The sequence below is a fragment of the Sturnus vulgaris genome, chromosome 3, assembly GCF_052056855.1.
Source record: "Sturnus vulgaris isolate bStuVul1 chromosome 3, bStuVul1.hap1, whole genome shotgun sequence".
In the NCBI taxonomy this organism is placed as follows: Eukaryota; Metazoa; Chordata; class Aves; order Passeriformes; family Sturnidae; genus Sturnus; species Sturnus vulgaris.
Genome location: NC_142245.1, coordinates 15,221,872 through 15,240,702, shown reverse-complemented (window position 1 = coordinate 15,240,702; position 18,831 = coordinate 15,221,872). Strand labels below are relative to the sequence as shown.

The 18,831-nt window shown below is 38.2% G+C and overlaps 1 protein-coding gene across 26 annotated transcripts in view; it reads right to left on the bottom strand.

Annotated features, from left to right (window-relative positions):
• The window catches only part of NRXN1 (neurexin 1), a 671,565-nt gene that overhangs the window by 211,411 nt on the left and 441,323 nt on the right, over positions 1-18,831 (bottom strand). For all 26 annotated transcript variants that reach the window (XM_088161001.1, XM_088161002.1, XM_088161013.1 and 23 more), the window contains one exon: positions 205-386. In XM_088161001.1, the coding sequence (XP_088017127.1) occupies positions 205-386 (182 nt within the window). The remainder of the gene's footprint in view (positions 1-204; positions 387-18,831) is intronic.

The following is an 18,831-nucleotide window of genomic DNA, read 5'->3' as shown; positions in this document are numbered from 1 at the left end:
GCACTGTAGCAAATGAATCGCATTTTTGAGTATGCCTGAGACCCTGCACAACATCATACGAAATAAACCAGCCCCATTTAGTTCACTATTGACCCCAAAAGCTTCATTAACCGCTGTAATTACATTCAGGCAGAACAAATTCACCACAAATGCGGGAACAACCGAGACGAGAGGAGACCTCAGGGCTGTGGTGCCAATACTTACGATATGCAGCTCTAGATAATCTCCAAGGCCAGTAGAACTGTCCACTCGCACCAGCACAGCCTCCTTCTGCACAGTGCTAAACCCTATGGCCAGTCTGTCCGCTCGAGTGCTCGGCCGGTCGTTGGGAGGCCACGTGTAAGTGATCTGTCCACCACCTTTGCTAAAGATATACGTTGTCCCCGCTGTCAAAAAACAAAAAAAAAAAAAACAAAAAAGAAAAAAAGAAAAGAAAAAAAAAGAAAAAAAAAGAAATAATCAGCCCACTCGCACCGGTGCAAACCCACGCGGAAATCACATGCCCTACAAAAATCAGGTTCTCACGTAGTAAATGGATTCATAGGCTGTATTTCAGTGTGGAGAGGTCTTTATCTCTAAAAATTATGCAGCAAGTGAAATATTAGTGGGTTTTATATTGTGCAATCAGCACTGAATATAACTTAATTGCAAATGAAAAGACTTGAAATACCATAGCTCTGATTCAGAAATGCATATCTGTTTGGAAGAGCTCTTAAGCTTATGCTTGATGAACATATTTCTATGATATGTAGAACAGGGATGAGTTAAACCCAATGCTTTCCTCAACTGGACCTATTTGGAGAAATCAAGTGATTCCAGTTGCCTCGTGGCTATCAAAAAAAAATGCTGCTACTTATTTACACAATGAAAATGATACATGATGGTGGCCAGCAGAGCAAGATGTTAACAAATACATTCAGATAAGACTTTTACAGATCTGAGGTTTATCATCTTGTGACAGATGGGGATAACAAGTGGAAACATGCTTTACTTGTCATGTCAGGACAAAGAGATTAGTCTACCATCTGAGTAAGCAATGTCTTATTTGCATAATGCTCAATGTACATTTTTTAAAAGTGGAAATCTTTACACATTATATCCAGGGTGCACTTACAAAATCTATAATCTGTTTGAAACAAGTGTTGTAATCCAAAACCACTTAGCACTCAGGTGCTTAACTTCATCACCAGCATATTTCCTCAGAACTAAAATAGCAGCATATCCGGACATTTTCCATTTAAAACTTGTATCTTAACAACAGCAACAGCACAGAGCAGGAAAATTGTGCATGCATTTGATCTTTCATTGGAAAAGTCACTACAAGCTGTCTAATCCTTTTCCATGAGGATAGGTCAAAGCTTAGGGAGACAGGTTAATGCATTGTAAATACAGATGTCTAGTTTTCCTATCTGTCCAAAGCTGTCTCAAAGTGTGGCTACTCTCAATTTTATTGCATTTTATCTATTTTTATTACATTTTATCTATTTCATCAAATAGATAATGATAGGAAAAGTGGGAATATTTTTAAACTAAAAGAGAAAGAATAGATTAGATACCAGGAAGAAATTTTTTACTCAGGGGGTAGTGAGGCACTGGAACAGGTTGTCAAGAGAAGTTGTGGAGATTCCATCCCTGGAAGTCCAGGTTGGGTGGGGCTATGAAAAACCTGATCTAGTGAATAACATCCTTGCCCATGGCAGCAGGGTGAAACTAGATAATCTTTAATGTCCCTTCCAAGTCAAAGCATTCCATGATTCTATGAAAAGTAAGTTCATTACACCCAATGCTCTCACTCCATACTTCCCATGTCCATGTAAGGAGACAGTGCATAACAACCTAATTGTAACTCTCTCTTACTTTCTTTCAAGGTTGACCAAAAATGCTGTTAGCATGTAAAGGAATCTAAAATCCCTTGAACATGCAGACTTTTAAAGCCAAAGCCAAGAAGAACTGTACACTTATAACACTTACACAACTCCCAGATGTCTCAAAATCTTACTAATGCAAAAAGGACACTTGGTCTTTTTTAAAATATCTCATTTATTTATTTCTAACATCACTTTTCCTTTATGGAATTGCATGCCTGTTAATTAGGGGTTTTTGGCAGTCCAATCAATCTATAATAATTTATGCACAGTGCATACCACTAAAATCACTGTAAATCTCATTTTATATTAATACACTTGTGGGATAGTTTCATTGTGCTTCAAATGGATCTGCTGGCTTTTCTCTTGATGCCAAAATACCAACCAGCATGTGTTTTAGGATAATTTGTCAACTTCTTCAGAAAGACAAAGACAGTAACAGGTCTGTTATTTAAGATTTCAGTTACACTTTAAGTGAAATCAGGTTTTATCTTTATTATAAAGGGTTTTGCAAGAGTAGTGAAGATTGGGGCTGTGCTAGGAATTGGTAATGGACATGGGCAAAAGGTGTCTGGTTTAGGAATGTGTGTGACAAAACCCTCCTCCTCCTGCTCTCCCACCCTTGCTTTCCTCCTAGGCAGGGTATGAAATGTACAATAATCTGCTGTGTGTGTCATTAATCTTCAGTTACAACACACCCTGAAACAAAGACACACTGAACAGGTAATGTCACTGCTGATGGTCCCCCAAGTTCTCCTCTTTGCTGCTACTGCTGACTTCAAATCTCCAACTGAGGAGCTGGGGCTTCACGGAGTTTATGTCGCTGTGGTGTCTGCAGTGAAAGGATTCTTTTCTGTGTTGATGAAAAACTGAGGGCTTGATCCAAAGCTCATTAAAAACAGTGACAGCCTTTCTGTTGACTTCATAAAACATTGTGTCAGGTCATGAATGAAGGCCTTATAAGTAACAAAAATGAGAAGAAAAAACAACTCCTTACACCTCAATGTCACAGATAAAGCTGTTAGAATAGCCCCTAAGATTTAAGTGGCAGCGCATAATTCTCCTTTTCTTGGTTGTCTTGGATGTGTTTACCCAATTTAGAAGACAAAGAAAAAGCCTGCCAAGCATGGTGGAGTCATACTGAATACAATGACCCAGAAGTAAGTCTTCAGATCTGAACAATGAGAGGCTCTGCTGTTCTTATTCAGAGTGAATCTTGGCTGCATTTTTTGTTAAATACTGCCCTTCAAATCAACCAGGGAAGAGCAATTCATTCCATACTGCTGCTGCATTGAAGGCAAGGTCAATGTCAGTGGTGCTGGATAAATCTAGCTGTAAATCTTAAACTATATAGAATAAACATCAAAGTTAAAAAAAGTATCTCTTATCCGCGAGAACATGTGGTTTATGGGTTTTTATGAGAAAGCTTTCCCTCCTTTATAACTGCCCATTTTGTAGCTCTTCGAAGTAACTGTGTGTCTGGTAAAAGACTAATTAATCCATGCTGATGAATACAGATCTGCCTCTGTCTGAGCTGTACGGGGAGTCACGTTCTTCGAATTTCCTGTATTAATTATGGAAAAAATGGGTCGGAAGCCATTTGAGAATAGATCCTCTGGTGTTTATATTTCAAGAAAGACAAATATAATAATGTAAAATTTATTACTCTGAGATTGATCTCAGCTTATAGTCCAACCTCCCATTAACTATTAAAAGCTAGAAACTGAACAGTTGTGGGAAACAACCCTCCTTACTATCAGTTTTGGATATGGTAAGAAACAACACAGGAAGCCTAATTGACTTGCTTCATAAAGGCTTTTATGCCCTCTGACAAACCTCATAATGTCTCTGCCGCTCTTTCAGAACACTGTCACGAAACCCCAGCCATCTCCCCTAGCTTGTGGCACTGTGTTGTTTGCGGTTTATCATCTCCAGAGAACTGAAAGCAGCGGAATTATAATGTCAAGAATAGCAGTGCCATCAGCGCAGTACTTGTAAGAAGGCAACTTTGTAACATGCCAGTTATATCTCTGAGCCGCAGAATTTACTGCGTAATTCTTTATGCTTCCATGCAGCCGCACAATGTTTAGGAAAAATGCCCACACAGCTCTTTGAAATTCTTACCCATGAAAGCATGGTTCCCATTGTAACAAAACGCCAGTGGTCAAGATACAGTAATGTTTTTTAATGGCCTGGGTCTCTGAAGTCCTACTTGTTTGCAAAATTCATTTTTATGAAATAGTGCATTCATTTCAGCACAGTCTGGCAGCAACTCAAGGACATCTGCTTACCTCTACAGTATTAAGCAGATAAATATTTTGTTTAGAACCCATTCACTGTATTTATTATTGTTTATGACTGCAAAGCTTTTCAATATTTATTGCTCTGAAGTCACATTTGATGTAGTTTAATAGTTTGCTCAAATCAACAGCTTTCTGCCTCTCTCATGTTCATTCCAATTTTGAGTTTAAGGTATATTGCACTGAAGGGTAATGTACATAATTCCATTTATCCCATATAATGTAAGTTGCATAATGTTTATTTGCAACATTCATATCAGGTTCAGGTGCTTATGAAGTGAATGCAATGGTTTGATTGAGCTCTGGACCTTCATAAGCTACTGAAGACTGAAGCCTGTCAAGTTCAATAATGAAAACTATTAGCTGCACTTTCATTAATAGAAAAGCAATGTTTAACTATTACTAAAAATATGAAGGGTAAGGACTGCTAATAACAAGAAATTACCCAATAATATAATTTTCTTATTTCTTTATCTTATCAGTGCTTCATTCTGGGCTACAATGTGAACACTCTTATTCCCATCAGTAAGTAATTACTTGCATTGATAAACCTGCTGAATCCAATGAGACTAGTGCAGGCTACTATTAATTACCAAGAATGAGGAATTTACATTATGAAAACATATATATATACACACACACACACACATCCATATCATCCATATGAAGGCATTATTTACATTTACTATGTTCAGAGGAGCATATAAATCTCCACTAATACTCATTTTTACAGATTCATCTATGTATTTTCAGTCTGCAGAAGCTGAAGTTCAGAAAAACACACAAAATTTCTGTACATATATTTGTACAGATTTTCTAAGGTAAGTAAAGGAAGGGATGCTTCAAGATGATATGCCAGGGGAGAGAGAGAGAGGAGGGGGTTTCAAAATAATCCACTCGGTGGATTAAAATTCAACCCTTCTGTATTGCTTCTTCCTTGACTTTGATATGTTATTAATTATTTACACAGAAGAGAGAATGTATGCCACAGGGTTGAGGTGAGGAGGGTATGGCCATTAGGGTTAACCATGGGAAGGAGATGGAAAGAGCTGCTGGAAGAAGTATTTCAAACTAAAGAGCAGATTCAACTGAATGCTTCCTGAAGGCATTCTGATACACTCTCTCCCACAAATCTGGGCAGGAGCCTGAATATGGATTGTAACTGCTCTCCTGCAAAAGCAACATCAGGCTATTTAATAGCAGAAGGAGTGCATTGCATGGGAAAAGAGAAAATTTTCAAAGGGATTGTTGCCTCCAAAGAGCTTGAGCCACAAGAGTAGAAATGGATGTCTTATTTTCTATCCAGATTCTCTTAGATTTGTGGATAATAGGGACTAGGAGAATATTTATGGTGTTCCTTTGACCAAGCTTGGCAAACCTCGATAAAGGTTCCAAGTTTTCCTGGAAATTGGTTGCTGCTCCAAACTATTTCTAGTGAGGTCCTTGTACCCAATCTGACTGCATGCCCGAACTAGGACTGTTACAAACACTCTTAAACATTTGTCACCTGTAAGGCCACAAATTGCACAGCATAATTCCTTGGTAATTCCATTATTTCATTCATTGATCTTCCCTTCTTCCAGAGTAACTGTAAGAATACTCACTGACCAAAGCAGCATTGATAAAGATCATTGCTGGGTTTTATTATTAATATTATAATTAATGATATCATCTTCTCTCCAGGTAAAGAGAAAATGCTGAGAAAAATAAAGCAGATGGAAAACGTCTATCGGCCTCCTGTCAGCCTTTTATAGAAACCACATATCACTGTGCTACAGCTGAGCTCTAAAATTCCACGCTTCTCTAAGAGAGGCTAAAGCCACATCATTCCAACACCTCAACCAACTCAATCAGCTGGAGCAATTTAAATGAACCAACAAAGCAGCATCTACTATTACTAATTCAAGAACAATTTTACATTGCATTATAGAACTCCTCTGACCAAAGCACTAAGGTGACCATGACTTGCTTTATCAGAGCCTACAGGATTTTTCATCACCCTGCATCCAATTTTTCAGAGAGACCTATAAACCAGTACTGTGTGTGGTTTATTATATTCAGCTATGCCTAAGAGCTGTCTCCAGGTAAAGGTCTAAGTGATAGCAGAACCAACACAATCCCAAGTCACGCTGAGCATCCTGCCCTTTCCAGTGGCACTTGTTGAAGATTCAGAATACTAACACAGAAGCAAAGTTTTTTCCTCAGACCACAGAAAAAAGCCCTAAGAAAACCACTCCTTTCTCTACTTCTCCTTACAGTCTATGGCATTGGTATTTGGACAGTTATGTTTTACCTTCCATTCAATAAAAAAGTGGGTGAAAAAATTCCCATTCCAAAAGTTTTTGTTATTTAAATTCCCCAGTCTATCAAGCTCTATTGATAAACAGGGTCAGTAAGTGACAAACAACTAAAATTTGTGAGTAACAATGGCTCAACAAATGTGTATCTATAAAGAACAACCCTGACACAGTTTAGCATCAATATTCCAAGTCAGCATCGTTCTTAGCATCATGAATGACATAGTTATAATAAAAGTTACAAAGAATTTAAGGAATTTTCCAGCTAGAGTGATTTTAATATTTTAAATCAAATAGCATCTTACACCTCGAATGACCCCATTGATTTAGATTAGATCACTTATCTGGAGTAAAGTGCTAATCAGTCTGAGTAGGGACATTGAACTAAGAGCCACCAATTGGGTTTAAAATGAATATAATTTTGAGAAGAACAGTAGCTAAGCGAGAGCTAGCTGAAAGGTCTCCTACGAGAACAGAAACTAAGAGTATTTGTTCATCTGACGTATTACCAAAACATGAGTTGATTCACTGAATCTTAACAGACTTGATAGTATTATTGGCATTGATTCTGTAAAGTTATTTTTATTAGCTTTGAAACATCTACAGGAAAAAAGTTTTGTGGTTTGTTGAGCTCATAAATATGTTCACCTACACAAAAAAATCACTATTTATTTTATGAAAGGATACAGTCTAACACAAATCTGGCACAGAGTGATAAAAGAAAATTATTGTTCTTCTCCAGAATCTCTCAGTTTAAAAATTTTATGGGCTGCCTATTTCCTATCACTTTTTCAGTATGAATGCTGTTTAAAATGAATTTGAAATATTTCTATATGAAATGTAAGGCAAGTAATTCCCCAGTAGGGCCTTAGACCTTTATGCAATGTAGATGGGTAGAAAATGATGTATTTTGGAAATTAAAATCTGCTTTAAATGTCATATTGCACTCAACATGAAACATTTTAATCCATTAAAACTCTATTAAAGGTAACAAGGATACAACATGTCTGATTCTTAAAGCCTGCCAAAAAGTCAGATGGAAATTAAAAGCCAAGCATCTATAAATAAGGGAGGGTTTTATTCCTCCTACAATCGTGCCAACATATAGTTAAAGATAAATTTCTTCAACGCTGTCTATAGAAATGGAAATTGTGTGGTTGAGAAACACATATGAGAAGGCAATAGATTGAAAAGTATTTCCAAACAGATAAAATGTAAAGGCATTGTTAAGGAAACTTCCTTGTCTGACCATCCAGGAACTATTCTGGAGCCACCCTCACACCACCTGAGCTGGCACTGGAGACCCTTCCGAGCTACACCCCCACACTCACACAAGCACACCAAGTCTCCTTACCAGCTCCACACTGGGCTTCCCATAGCAGAGTCCCAGAGCCTTAAAATAGTTTAGTCATGATGCAATAGCTAAACAACAGAATAACAGAATAACAAAATAAAATATTAGCTCAAGCTGGTGCCTTCAAGGAGGGATCCTGAGTTTCTATAACCTCACAGTCCAAGTGCACCACACTCTACATGGTTGGTCCTGCTGTCCCTGAGTGTCCAGTCCCCTGGCTGGGCCACAGGTCCTCTTGGGCTCAAGGCTGGGTTCCTGCCCCTCACAGCCAGCCTGCAGCTCACACTGCAGCTACTCACCGAGCTACCTGCACGAAATGTACTCAACAGCACTGCCAGATTGAAATCAGTAAAGTCAAGTACTCTTGAAGACAATAGGACTATCCAGTCTCCACACTCCCAACACAGGAATTGTCAAGGCCTAAACTTCAATTTAACTACAGCTGAAATCAGTTCCATTAAAATAAATTACCTGCACATGCACTGATTTGCTTCTTATGGCTTATTAGTTGTTCCAAATGCAAAGTGAACTCAGTGAAGGGCTAGTTAGTTGAAGGGATTTGTAACAGGATGCAGTAACTAGGACATTAGCTAAAATACTATGCAGGTTGATAGACACCAAATGTTGTCACCATCTGTTGGTGCCCTATGTGAAATCATTCAGCGGTTCTAGTCCATGGACTTTACAAACTCACCAGATACCTGGCAAAAGTTAAAAATTCCCTAAGCCAAGTAACTTGAGCTGTTAGAGTTCCCCAGCTTGCTGACTCAGCTGGGAAGCCAGTAAGCTGAAGAAAAGACAGAAACTAGGACCTGAGCATCTCTCACCAAAGTGGCTCTGCAGAGATGTGCACATAAATCAAAAACCAGTAAAAGAAGAAAACAAAATTAAAGTTTCTCTGTATAGGTCCATCAAAAGGCAATGTTCTTGTCACAGAAATAGTAATTATTTGTAAGTAATTATTTCATGCAAAACATTAGTGCCTGAAGTTAGGTTTTTATTCAAGCACCTACGGCAGTATCCCGCTTCTCAGAAGTGTTGTTGCATTTCTGGCAACCTTTAAAAATAACCTCCCATTCTTTAAATGGGGATGGAAACATTTGAAACAGCTGGCCTAAGTAATTTAATAGTGTTAGAATGGACAAGAGCTTGGCTGCAAGTACCTAGCATGCTTCTAGGCTAAAGTCTTTATTTCTTATTGGCTTTCTTACTAATACAATATTCCAGCTATCCAGTCTTACATTAACTTAGTTATTTTTAAGTGACGTTTATATTATATTCCTTGCTAAATTGTGCATCTCATAATTTAATCTTGAAAAATCCTTAGAGAGCTTTCAAAAGTAGCCAAAACTTCTCTTGGAAGAAAGGTATTGCATGCTGAAAATGAAAGCACTGCTAACTGCAAGCCTGTTTTTAAAGTCACTGAAAAATGATCCATGCCCAAGGATGTCAGATGCTGGACTAAGATAAGATGCTGCTGTTGCTTGCAGCAGAAAGAAGGTACTGGCAACAACCCAAATTACAGGGTTTGTTGAGAGGGAGCCTCTGCTGAGAACAGATAATCGTATTACAGGCAATGTGCAATGAAGTTCAATTTTACTTGTTTGCAAAGGTAGTGAAGAGTAGTAAGAAGTTCTGTGGCATTCAAGTTCGTTCTGCTACTAATTTGTCAACTACTGATACTTAGCAGACAAAAATATTCTTGTGGCAGCATTTCAGAATGTTTTTGAGTAGACAGACCTGGACTATAGCTGAAGAGAAATAGAAAGAGCACAGTTTCTTAGAGATGTTACATCTTGAAATGTGAAAATAGCAACCATTCTTCTTATAACAAAAATGAAATCAAATGAAATTCAAGAGATGAAATCTTTGGAAAAACACCAATCCTCCCTGAAGCACATGAATCCACCCATGAAGCAGCTGTTCAGAGGCATCTCAGAAGGAGACCTGGCACAGGGAAGGACTGATGAGCAAGTTGCATATTTACTTCAGTCTTGTGGTATTGTACCATCTCCCTAATTCCAAGCATGAAAAAAACTTCAGGATATTTCATTTTATATACAAACCAAGTTTAAAAGCCAAAGGTAGTCTTCTCCAGCATTATAGGCACTCAAACTTCCAAAAAGTATCAAGTAAAAGAGGAACACGCTGTAGAAGTGTCTGTTTGGTTGTCTCAAAGAAGCCTGAAGACAAGAACCAGCAAGCAGCTACAAATGACACTTTATTTGGAGAATTTTCACAGTCATTATCCCAGGGATTGACTGGAACATCAGTGTTTACTTACATTATCTAATCTGTGCATGACACAATCAGTGTTTAATAGGGGTACACAGACACAGCTGTATTTGTACTTAAATCTTTAAGGTTATTAGACCATTAGAATAAGAGCTAACAGGGGCCAGCCAGGTTGGGCCAACTCACTTCCTTCCCCCTTCTTTCTGTTCTACTACATAATAGATTTTCAATTGCGGCCTGGCACAGAAACACTGCATGCTTTGTCATTATGATAATTGCTGTTATTCTTCTTTCAAAGTCCTTATGCTGTTGTTTGTAAGCAACAATTCTCCGCCAGATTCAGAGGATAAAGAGCTGCAGTGAAAAATATGCATCTTAATGCTTTTCACTGTGTTACACAGTTAACTAATCAGTGTGGTTTAACCACTGGGTTCCACAACAATGTCTGGAGAGAACTTGACAAAAGAGTTTCGGGCTCCAAACTGTTCAATCATCTCACCAGGGACTAACTCTAGTGTTGGCTCTGACACTCCATACACCAGTGCTATCAGCTGTAACTTAATTCACTCGTGTATGCAAGAAAGGTGAGCAGTTAATCACCCTCTGAAGACTAACCCAGCCTAATTAGTGCAGTGATTTTGTGTAGGCCACTCACTTCCAAGGGTCTGGCTGGAGGAGATCATGAGTGCTTTTAATATCCTGAAGTGAAGATCAGTATTCAATAGTTTGGAAAGCCTTACTTTAATACAGTACTTTATAATAACATACGCAAAGATGTCAAGAATCCTTCAAAGCTGTAAGTGATACCAATGCACGTAGAGAATAATTCTGTGAAGAAATGTGCTCAGGGATAACCCATTTTTCAATAAGCATTCTTCTACGTTTGCTCAAAAAACTCAACCTAAAATAAAACAGAACATTTCCCAAGAAAAGAAGGAAAAAACAACATTTCAAATACACTAAATACCAGTCCTGCAGAATGAACTGCAGCACACCAACTTGGAAGGACTCCTTCACTACGGTATTTTCTCCCAGCATTTCCGTAACATAAAACATATTCCTAGGTATGTTTCTGCATCTCACACAAATATTGATTCCATTGAAGACACACAAATATTAAGATAGAAGTTGAATGCTATTCTACTTGAAATTTGTTAAATTTTAAAAATCATAAGAAGGTTCTCTGCCTATTCTCGTAACTACTTCAATCAGAAATTAAGAATCATTATTTAAATCCAGAAGGTTTTGTTCATATCCTGTTTAGTTCTCAAAGGACACTACCTACTCACATGTTAGAGTCCCAGTAAGGAGGCTATTCAATGAGAGGCTGGCTTTGTGATGATATTGCCAGCATTTGTAATAACAATGAAACCTAAACACTGCAATTAAACAACAGAATAGTATTTTTGGAATACCCTGCTGTTCTAAAGTGTATTGTGAATACTAACATATTCCAGTAAATTAGTTTGTGCTCATTATCATAAGCAATTACTTACTGTTTAGATGCTGCTGATATTAAATTGGCAAGCAATTTGCAAGAACTAATATGTAGCATAAAAAACTTTTCAAAATTCTAACAGTATCAAAAGACAAGTGTTTCTAGTAACACAGTCCCTTACATACAGATGTCTGTCTCTCTGCAAAAATTCTGTGTATCTCTTCCTATCAGCTATCTTTTTTTCAGCAGCAAGTGGATAACTAACTACCTGAGGCTCTGTGACAAACTCTTTATAAACTGTGTTTTGATTCCGTGGAGTAAATCATAAATACCTCAGGCCAAATGCGACAGTAACATCTCATTCACGCCAGAAAAAGAAAGTGTTTTCATGCTCATTTTTGAAAATAATAGTTTAGAAAATATATCAACGTGAAGTTCAGTTCTTTGCTCTCAAAGCTATTACTTTCCTGATACAACACTGTCAGATGGTGAGGGTAAATCAACACCTTTGTCCTCAAGATATAGCCAGGAACAGAACAAGGCATGGAGAACCTGTCCTGCTTTTAGCAATAACGACAACATAAGCCTATTTCTCTTCAGTCCAAGAAAGCAGTAATCCCAAAGGAAATAACCTCTAAACTAAAACCCCAAGTTAGGAAAGAACCAGGACTACTTTTCTGAAGGACACTTAGTCAACGTGACAGACATTCCCAGCCCGGTGTTCTGCTTAGCCACAGAAAATGTGCAGATCAGGTGAGCCAAACACAACCCAAAATACCTTATGAGGAGTCTAAAACAAAGGGAACAATTTGCTTTGTTCCTGAGCTTGCATCTTGGCCCCAAGTTTCAAATGAGAAGCACTGCATGTCTTTTGGCTCACAGGACACCACTGCTCAGGTTGCTCCACATGCAGAGATCGTGCCAGAGCACAATCAAGGGTGGGGGCCAAATGAGAGGGTGTGGAACAGCTATGCCATGGTGCACTTTGTGCCAAATTTTACTTGGCAAGGTGCTGATCAGTCAAAGGTTGAACTCAAAGATCTTAGAGGTCTTTTCCAACCTGAATGATTCTGTGAATAGGTTATCCCTTCCCCTGAGTCAGCCTGCACAGCCAAGAAGCAAAAGATCCAGCAGCCAACGGTGCTATCAGCCCTCAAGGACCTCAAAGCTGTCCCTATAGACACAGGCTGATCCTTGTGCCTTTCCTGGTGAGATGAAAGACCTCAGTATGCCCAAGTGGGATTTCTGCCCCGTGTTTCAGTCCTACACTCGCTAATCCTGATCTGGTAGAATTAAGCACGTATTGAAACCACACCTTCAGCTGAGGGTGGGAAACTGCAAACTACTGATATGGGTATTGTGCCTGTTTATGCAAAATTGCCTTTAATGCAACTGTGAACTTAATAGGGACCTTGGGAATCCACCATAACATAAACAAACCACAGTAGTTTAAGCAATTCCCAGAATACATTTCTAAAAGTATAACTTGTGATCTCAGGTCTCAATCTTTCAAGCTACATTTCAGTGTGGAACCAATTACTATAACCATCTTATCTTGCAAAATACACGAGGCTGTAATAGAAACACTAATGCACCCTTAACTCCAGGAGCTCAATGGTCCCTGTCTGCTGTGCTCAACTTTGTACTCTGTTGCTATAGATTATTGGGTTGAAAATATCTTTGCTAAATATAGGCATAACTTTAAAAAAATTTAGTCAGTTCTTAAGTATATTTTATCTTATTCAAAGCTGGAGCACTTTTAGCATCTTTCATGTCACTAACCTTAAAAAAATACATTTCTAAATTATTATTTTTTAAACCAAATCTTCCAATTAACTTTGCAAAGTAAAACCACAGACTTTTGCAGCTAAAAATGATGTGTGCCTTAGTCTCTGAAACAAAGTAATAAAGTTCTTATCTGATTAGCAAAAACAATGCTTTGTATTTATTGACCTTGAATAGAAGAAAAAAAATCAGCAACTGTTTGTAATGAGAGTAGGGCTTCAGTCACTTCGTATTTCCCCCTTCATCAATCCTCCATTCCCTTCTTCTTCTAAGCCTAATCTGTAACAGTTCTGACAAATTGTTTGGTTTTTAACAGTGTTAAAATTGTGAGCAGCTCTCAGAGCCACGGGCCACATTTCCAAACTGTTCTCCCTCTTTTGCTTGAGGAAAAAAATACCTTACAGCTGACATTTAGTATCAGTGTCCTTAAGCTACTAACTCCTTGTGGGCTAAAAGAGAAGGAATGGAAGCATCAAATTACATTTTGATAAATAAAAGATGATGCATAACAGCATACAAGGAAAAACAAATTTTTCACAAATCCCAAAAGAGCTATTTCTACATTTTCTGGAGAAATCCCGACTCATCTACATTCAGGATCTTGGCTGTACATGACATTTAGACACGGGATTGTTAAACTAGAGGTATAATGAAAAATGCAGGAATATTTCCTTAAACAGCAATTTCTGTCCATTTGAATTTAACCTCCTTAATGTTTGCAGATTCAAACATGGCTTTTTCATACCTGTATCACACAGAATCTTAGCAGTGATGAAAAATGTCATGTTTCATGAACAGGATTCCTCCCTGTAGCCTCATAATCTAATAATACCAAAAACTAAAGGAATCTGAACTTTTACTAAGAAAGAGTAGATTGTTAGAATTAACAGCTGAAACAAGAATTTGCCTATATGATCTCAAAATACCTTAAAGCTACCTCAAAAAATTAGTAACTCCTAATTTGCAAATTCAAATAACATGTTCCATAGCAGCTTTTTGTCCTCTCTCAAACTTAAACTTGCATGTGAACCCTTCCCTACACAGATCAGGTAGAGAAGGTTTAAGGGAAAGCTGAGGTAGATACATGCTGCAAATAAAAGAAAGATATAGAAAAAGCTTTGGATTAGAATTACACTGTCCCTCCAAGAGTAAAATCAACAGAATGAATTTGACACTTAAAAAAGAGTCAAGCAAGGAAGAGAATGCTATGAAGTAATTAATGTTACCCTGTGAGCCTCTTTATGCTCATGCAAACAAGCATCTTTAAAAGATACTGGACCTAAAGAGCAAGTCTTGCTCTAATTGTTGTGCTGGTGGCTGAAGATGTCTGCTGTTGTTAGGTCAATCTGATAAACTTGAAATAATTGTAAAGCACAGCCAAATCACATGCAAATCCTCTGAATGTACGTCAAACAAGCCTGGATCCCTCAAATACCAGACTGTTATCCCTATGTTATTCCTCTTCCCTAGGTCAGCAGTAGTGTCCAAGAAACTTAATGGCACATTGCTTCAGGAAGCTGATGCAGCTCAATTGATGCCTCTTCCTTCTCTGGAATAGCCTGGATAGACCTTTCTGAGTGCTGTGGACTTAAGCTGACAGTGCACTCTCCTCCTGGCACCTGTGTCAGGGAACACTTAAATATTTTGGGGATGTTTCATCTGCTCAAGGGATTAAACTCATTGTATAAGACAAAATTGATAAGAAAAAAATAAAAGTCACAAAACTGCAGATAAACAGAATACATGAGGTTCTCCAGTAATGCAAACATAACTTATAGTCAGTTTCTACAAAACCTACCTAATTAGCGCTGTTATCAAAATGAAGGTCATGTTAAATAGTACTAAGCACACCCTGTACTTATGCTGATATTCATGTTAATGTTCATCAAAGTAATTTCTATTTTAAAAGAGATTATTATTTAGTACCATTATCAGTCTCAGCCTCAATACTATGCTGTCACTAATATGCAGAGACCTCAGCTTCAGAAAAAGATTTATTATGGCAAGTGCTGAATCGTTATGAGCTCCGTATCTCAAACAAAATACAGATTCTGCACAAAAAAAAAACCCACTCTGTTGGAGCAAGTCACTGTGCCCCTTAAGTTTCCCCTCAGTTGAGGTGGTGACCTGGATCCTTCATCAATACCTCAATTTATTAATTCTGGACAGCATATAGTAAACTGCTTTCTGTAGCAATTTGCACTGATGGAGGAGAGCTATTGAGGAACTTTCCCCTCCTTTAAAGAAGACACTTTAGCTGTCATGTCCTGTATAATAATCAATGTTTCCCCTTGCTTCTTTCAGCTGCTTTCCAAGTTTGCAGTCTTAAGAAAACAGTTTCAAAAGAAATCAAACTGGTATGTTTTCCTTATGCTCTTCTAGGCAAGGTTTTATAAGGGAATAAAGTACCATTTCATGTGAAAAGATATTCTGAACTATTATATTTTGGGATTTTCTGCCTCAATGTGTTTCATTTATTTACTTACATTCAGGACATTTAGTAAAAGAGCAAGCAGCCTGACCTTTGGACAACTGTCAAAAAGCCCAGCTCTGCAACTACAACAACGAGTGTGACCTTCTTCTCTACTTTCAGCAGCCAACAATCACACACAAGGAAGGAGAAAAAGCAGCCTGGCCTGTGTAGAAAACTGGGCTAGGTCAGGTAACACAGCCTGTTCTCAAAGCACTTGTAGATGAGCACTTTGTGAACCCTCTCAGAGCACCTGGGATTTACCAGCTGAATTCCAGAACTGTTGCCTGTGATGCCCTGCCAGCAGCTGCCAGTTTTGCCAGAAGAGATTTATCCATGTTTCTGTAGCTCTGTCTCTGTCACCTCAGACTGGATATCACGTATCATCTGTTTTTCTGAGGGCACGATAAACACCTTATTATTTACTCCTCCATAATCCATATCCAATTTTCACAGCTGCATGTGTACAGAGCTGGCAGGAAGGCTTTTGAGGGTAGGGCTCCATGCACAGAGACCTGAGAGTCCCCAGCCTTTACCCAACACACCACCACTAGAAACCAGGGTAACTTCTCCCCAGCAGCACACTCACTGCAGCAAACAGGCTGCATTATAGGCCAGAGTCTGCTTCCAATAGGTTTCCAAGGTCAAGATCACCAAAAGCATCCCAGTGCTGGGAAATAAAACACAAAGTGGATATAAATGAAGAAGAAACCTACAATGACCACTGTTAATTCTTAATAAGTCTACACTTCACACAAAACACAAGCAGCGTATGTCAGTCATTCTCTTAGAAATAGAAACAGACACTGTATTTTCTGACTCCTTTCTGTACTGCATCAAAAGTGGCTTAGTTTTACTAGGAGAAATATACAGTGCAATATCCTATGCCATGCAATATGCTCCACTCAGAGCTCAGAGGGCATGTGGTTGATTTTATTGATTCAGTTTTCACACTGCTGTAACCCCATTATTGCCAGCAGAGAATTGGAAACTGCAAGCAGATTCTAGATTGATAGACTCTGATATTCCTACTTTTCTAAAGTATATAGCTAGCTTTATTTCTTTTTTTTTTTTTTTTTTTTTTTTTTAGTTTGCTTTTTTTTTAAATTTGGCTTTTCCTTTCTAATAAACCTACTGCTGTGGGACACCTACTCAATAGTACTCTAGTAAAAAAGGGACAAAATTCATTCCATTACAGACATTTATTGGTATTATTAGGATTTTACAACATGATAGCATAATCTATCCTTCGCCTGAAGTAAACACTTTTAAAGGAAAGTCCACAGGGAGAGTAAAACTGAAGCATTTTTTAAAGTGTTGAATACTAATCAGATATACATAGCTGGAGGAAAAAATAATGTTGTAACAGGAAGATACAGCAAGTAGACCACACGACAAGCATGATACCAAGGAATCAATATATGACTGTAGCATATTCTGTGGAGCAATAAGAGGGGGAGAAGAAATCAAGGACCAAATGGCAGGAGGAAAACATGACTGTCACTATTAGGAGCTAGAGGAAAAAAGCAGGACAGGAAAGGTAAAGACCTGAATGCTTGCACTGAAAACAACACAGTGGGGGGGAAAAGAGCCAAAGATTTCCCAGCTTGTGTCTCCAGGCTTTGTTACAGTTCACGAAGAGACTACCAGGGTTTCAAGCTACCCTGCACATTATAATTCTTATGGATCTTGTTGGAGAGTCTTATAGATGTGTTGCAGGACATACAGACTGTTAATCACCATACCTCTGCTATTCAAAGAGGTCCAACCTTCCCTAGCTCTATATTCTACGTTTTTTCCTATGTTTGTGCTCGTCTTGATGCTATCAGATTCTTCTCCACAGAAACGTTAACTACATTTGGGGCTTCTATAAAAATACTTGGCAATAATGCAGCCAGTCATTTACTGAGCTAAAAGCAGAACTGTAGCATAAAGTGCACAATAATACTGCCTATTTAGATTATCTGAGATAATAGTCTCATAAATTGTGACTATGCTTAAAGTGATCAACACTGACTCCTTCTTAATAGGCCTATTACAAGGTCAGCGATAGAGGATAAGGGAAAAAAAGTGTCTATAGCCTGTACTTGTTCAGAAGTCAGGTTTCCCATTTAATACTACACCAAAAAAAGAAAAAAACAACCCATACTGTACACATAAAACAGTGTCTGAAGTATTAGCAAACACCATTTAAGAAATCTTTTCCTTTTTGCCTATTTTCAGTTCATTAAGCTAATATGACAAAGTAAATGCATTCAAAGCAAAAGTATTGATCCCAGAGACTGTTTCTTTTCTCACAAATGCCAAAGTAAATTAGGAATAATTCACGCAAGACAACTGAAGAGAAAAAAAAAAAAAAACCAACAAAAAAACCCCAAAAAACCAAAATCACAGTGTAATTAGAAGATATTCTCTTCCTGGCTGTAAAACTGGAAGTACCACTTGGAAAGGGTGGTATATTCCGTGCTACCTCCCCAGGGTAGACACAGACACAACAGGATGAAGCTGAGATGAAGGTGCCCTCTTGGAGGAAAGGCATAAACACATCTCCAAGAGTTGTGTCTCCCTTTGTTGCCTTGGTTAGCTCTTTCCTAAAGAGCTAACTGGCAATAGAAAGAATTCCTCCCTGGGATGCCTGACTGCCTGTGGCTAGCTTAAACACAATGCCTGAAGTTTAGATAGCTCCAGATGAGACGATTCACACTTCCTCAATAAATCCCAGAGCTATTTACACTGGTTAAAAGCAGGCAAGAACACTGCCAACAAGTTCTGCTGTATGAGGAGGGGCTGATTTCCCCTGCTAACACAGGTGGGAGAGGTGGAGCAATTCGGAGGACAATAGGCAGCAAAAGGAGAAATTCCCAAAATGTTGATAAAAATATAATAGAAAGAACGATTTGTAATGAATAATTATTTAGGCTTTGTTAACTGATCATCAGATGGAGACAGGCACTAAGAACATAGAGGCTGTGAAAGGAGACACACAAAAGATATTCTTTACACCAGCCTCGAGTTTGTCCAGTGTGAAGCTTACCATTAATTTTGTAACTTTGAAACCTTATCTAGGAATTAGTTCCTTCAAAGTAG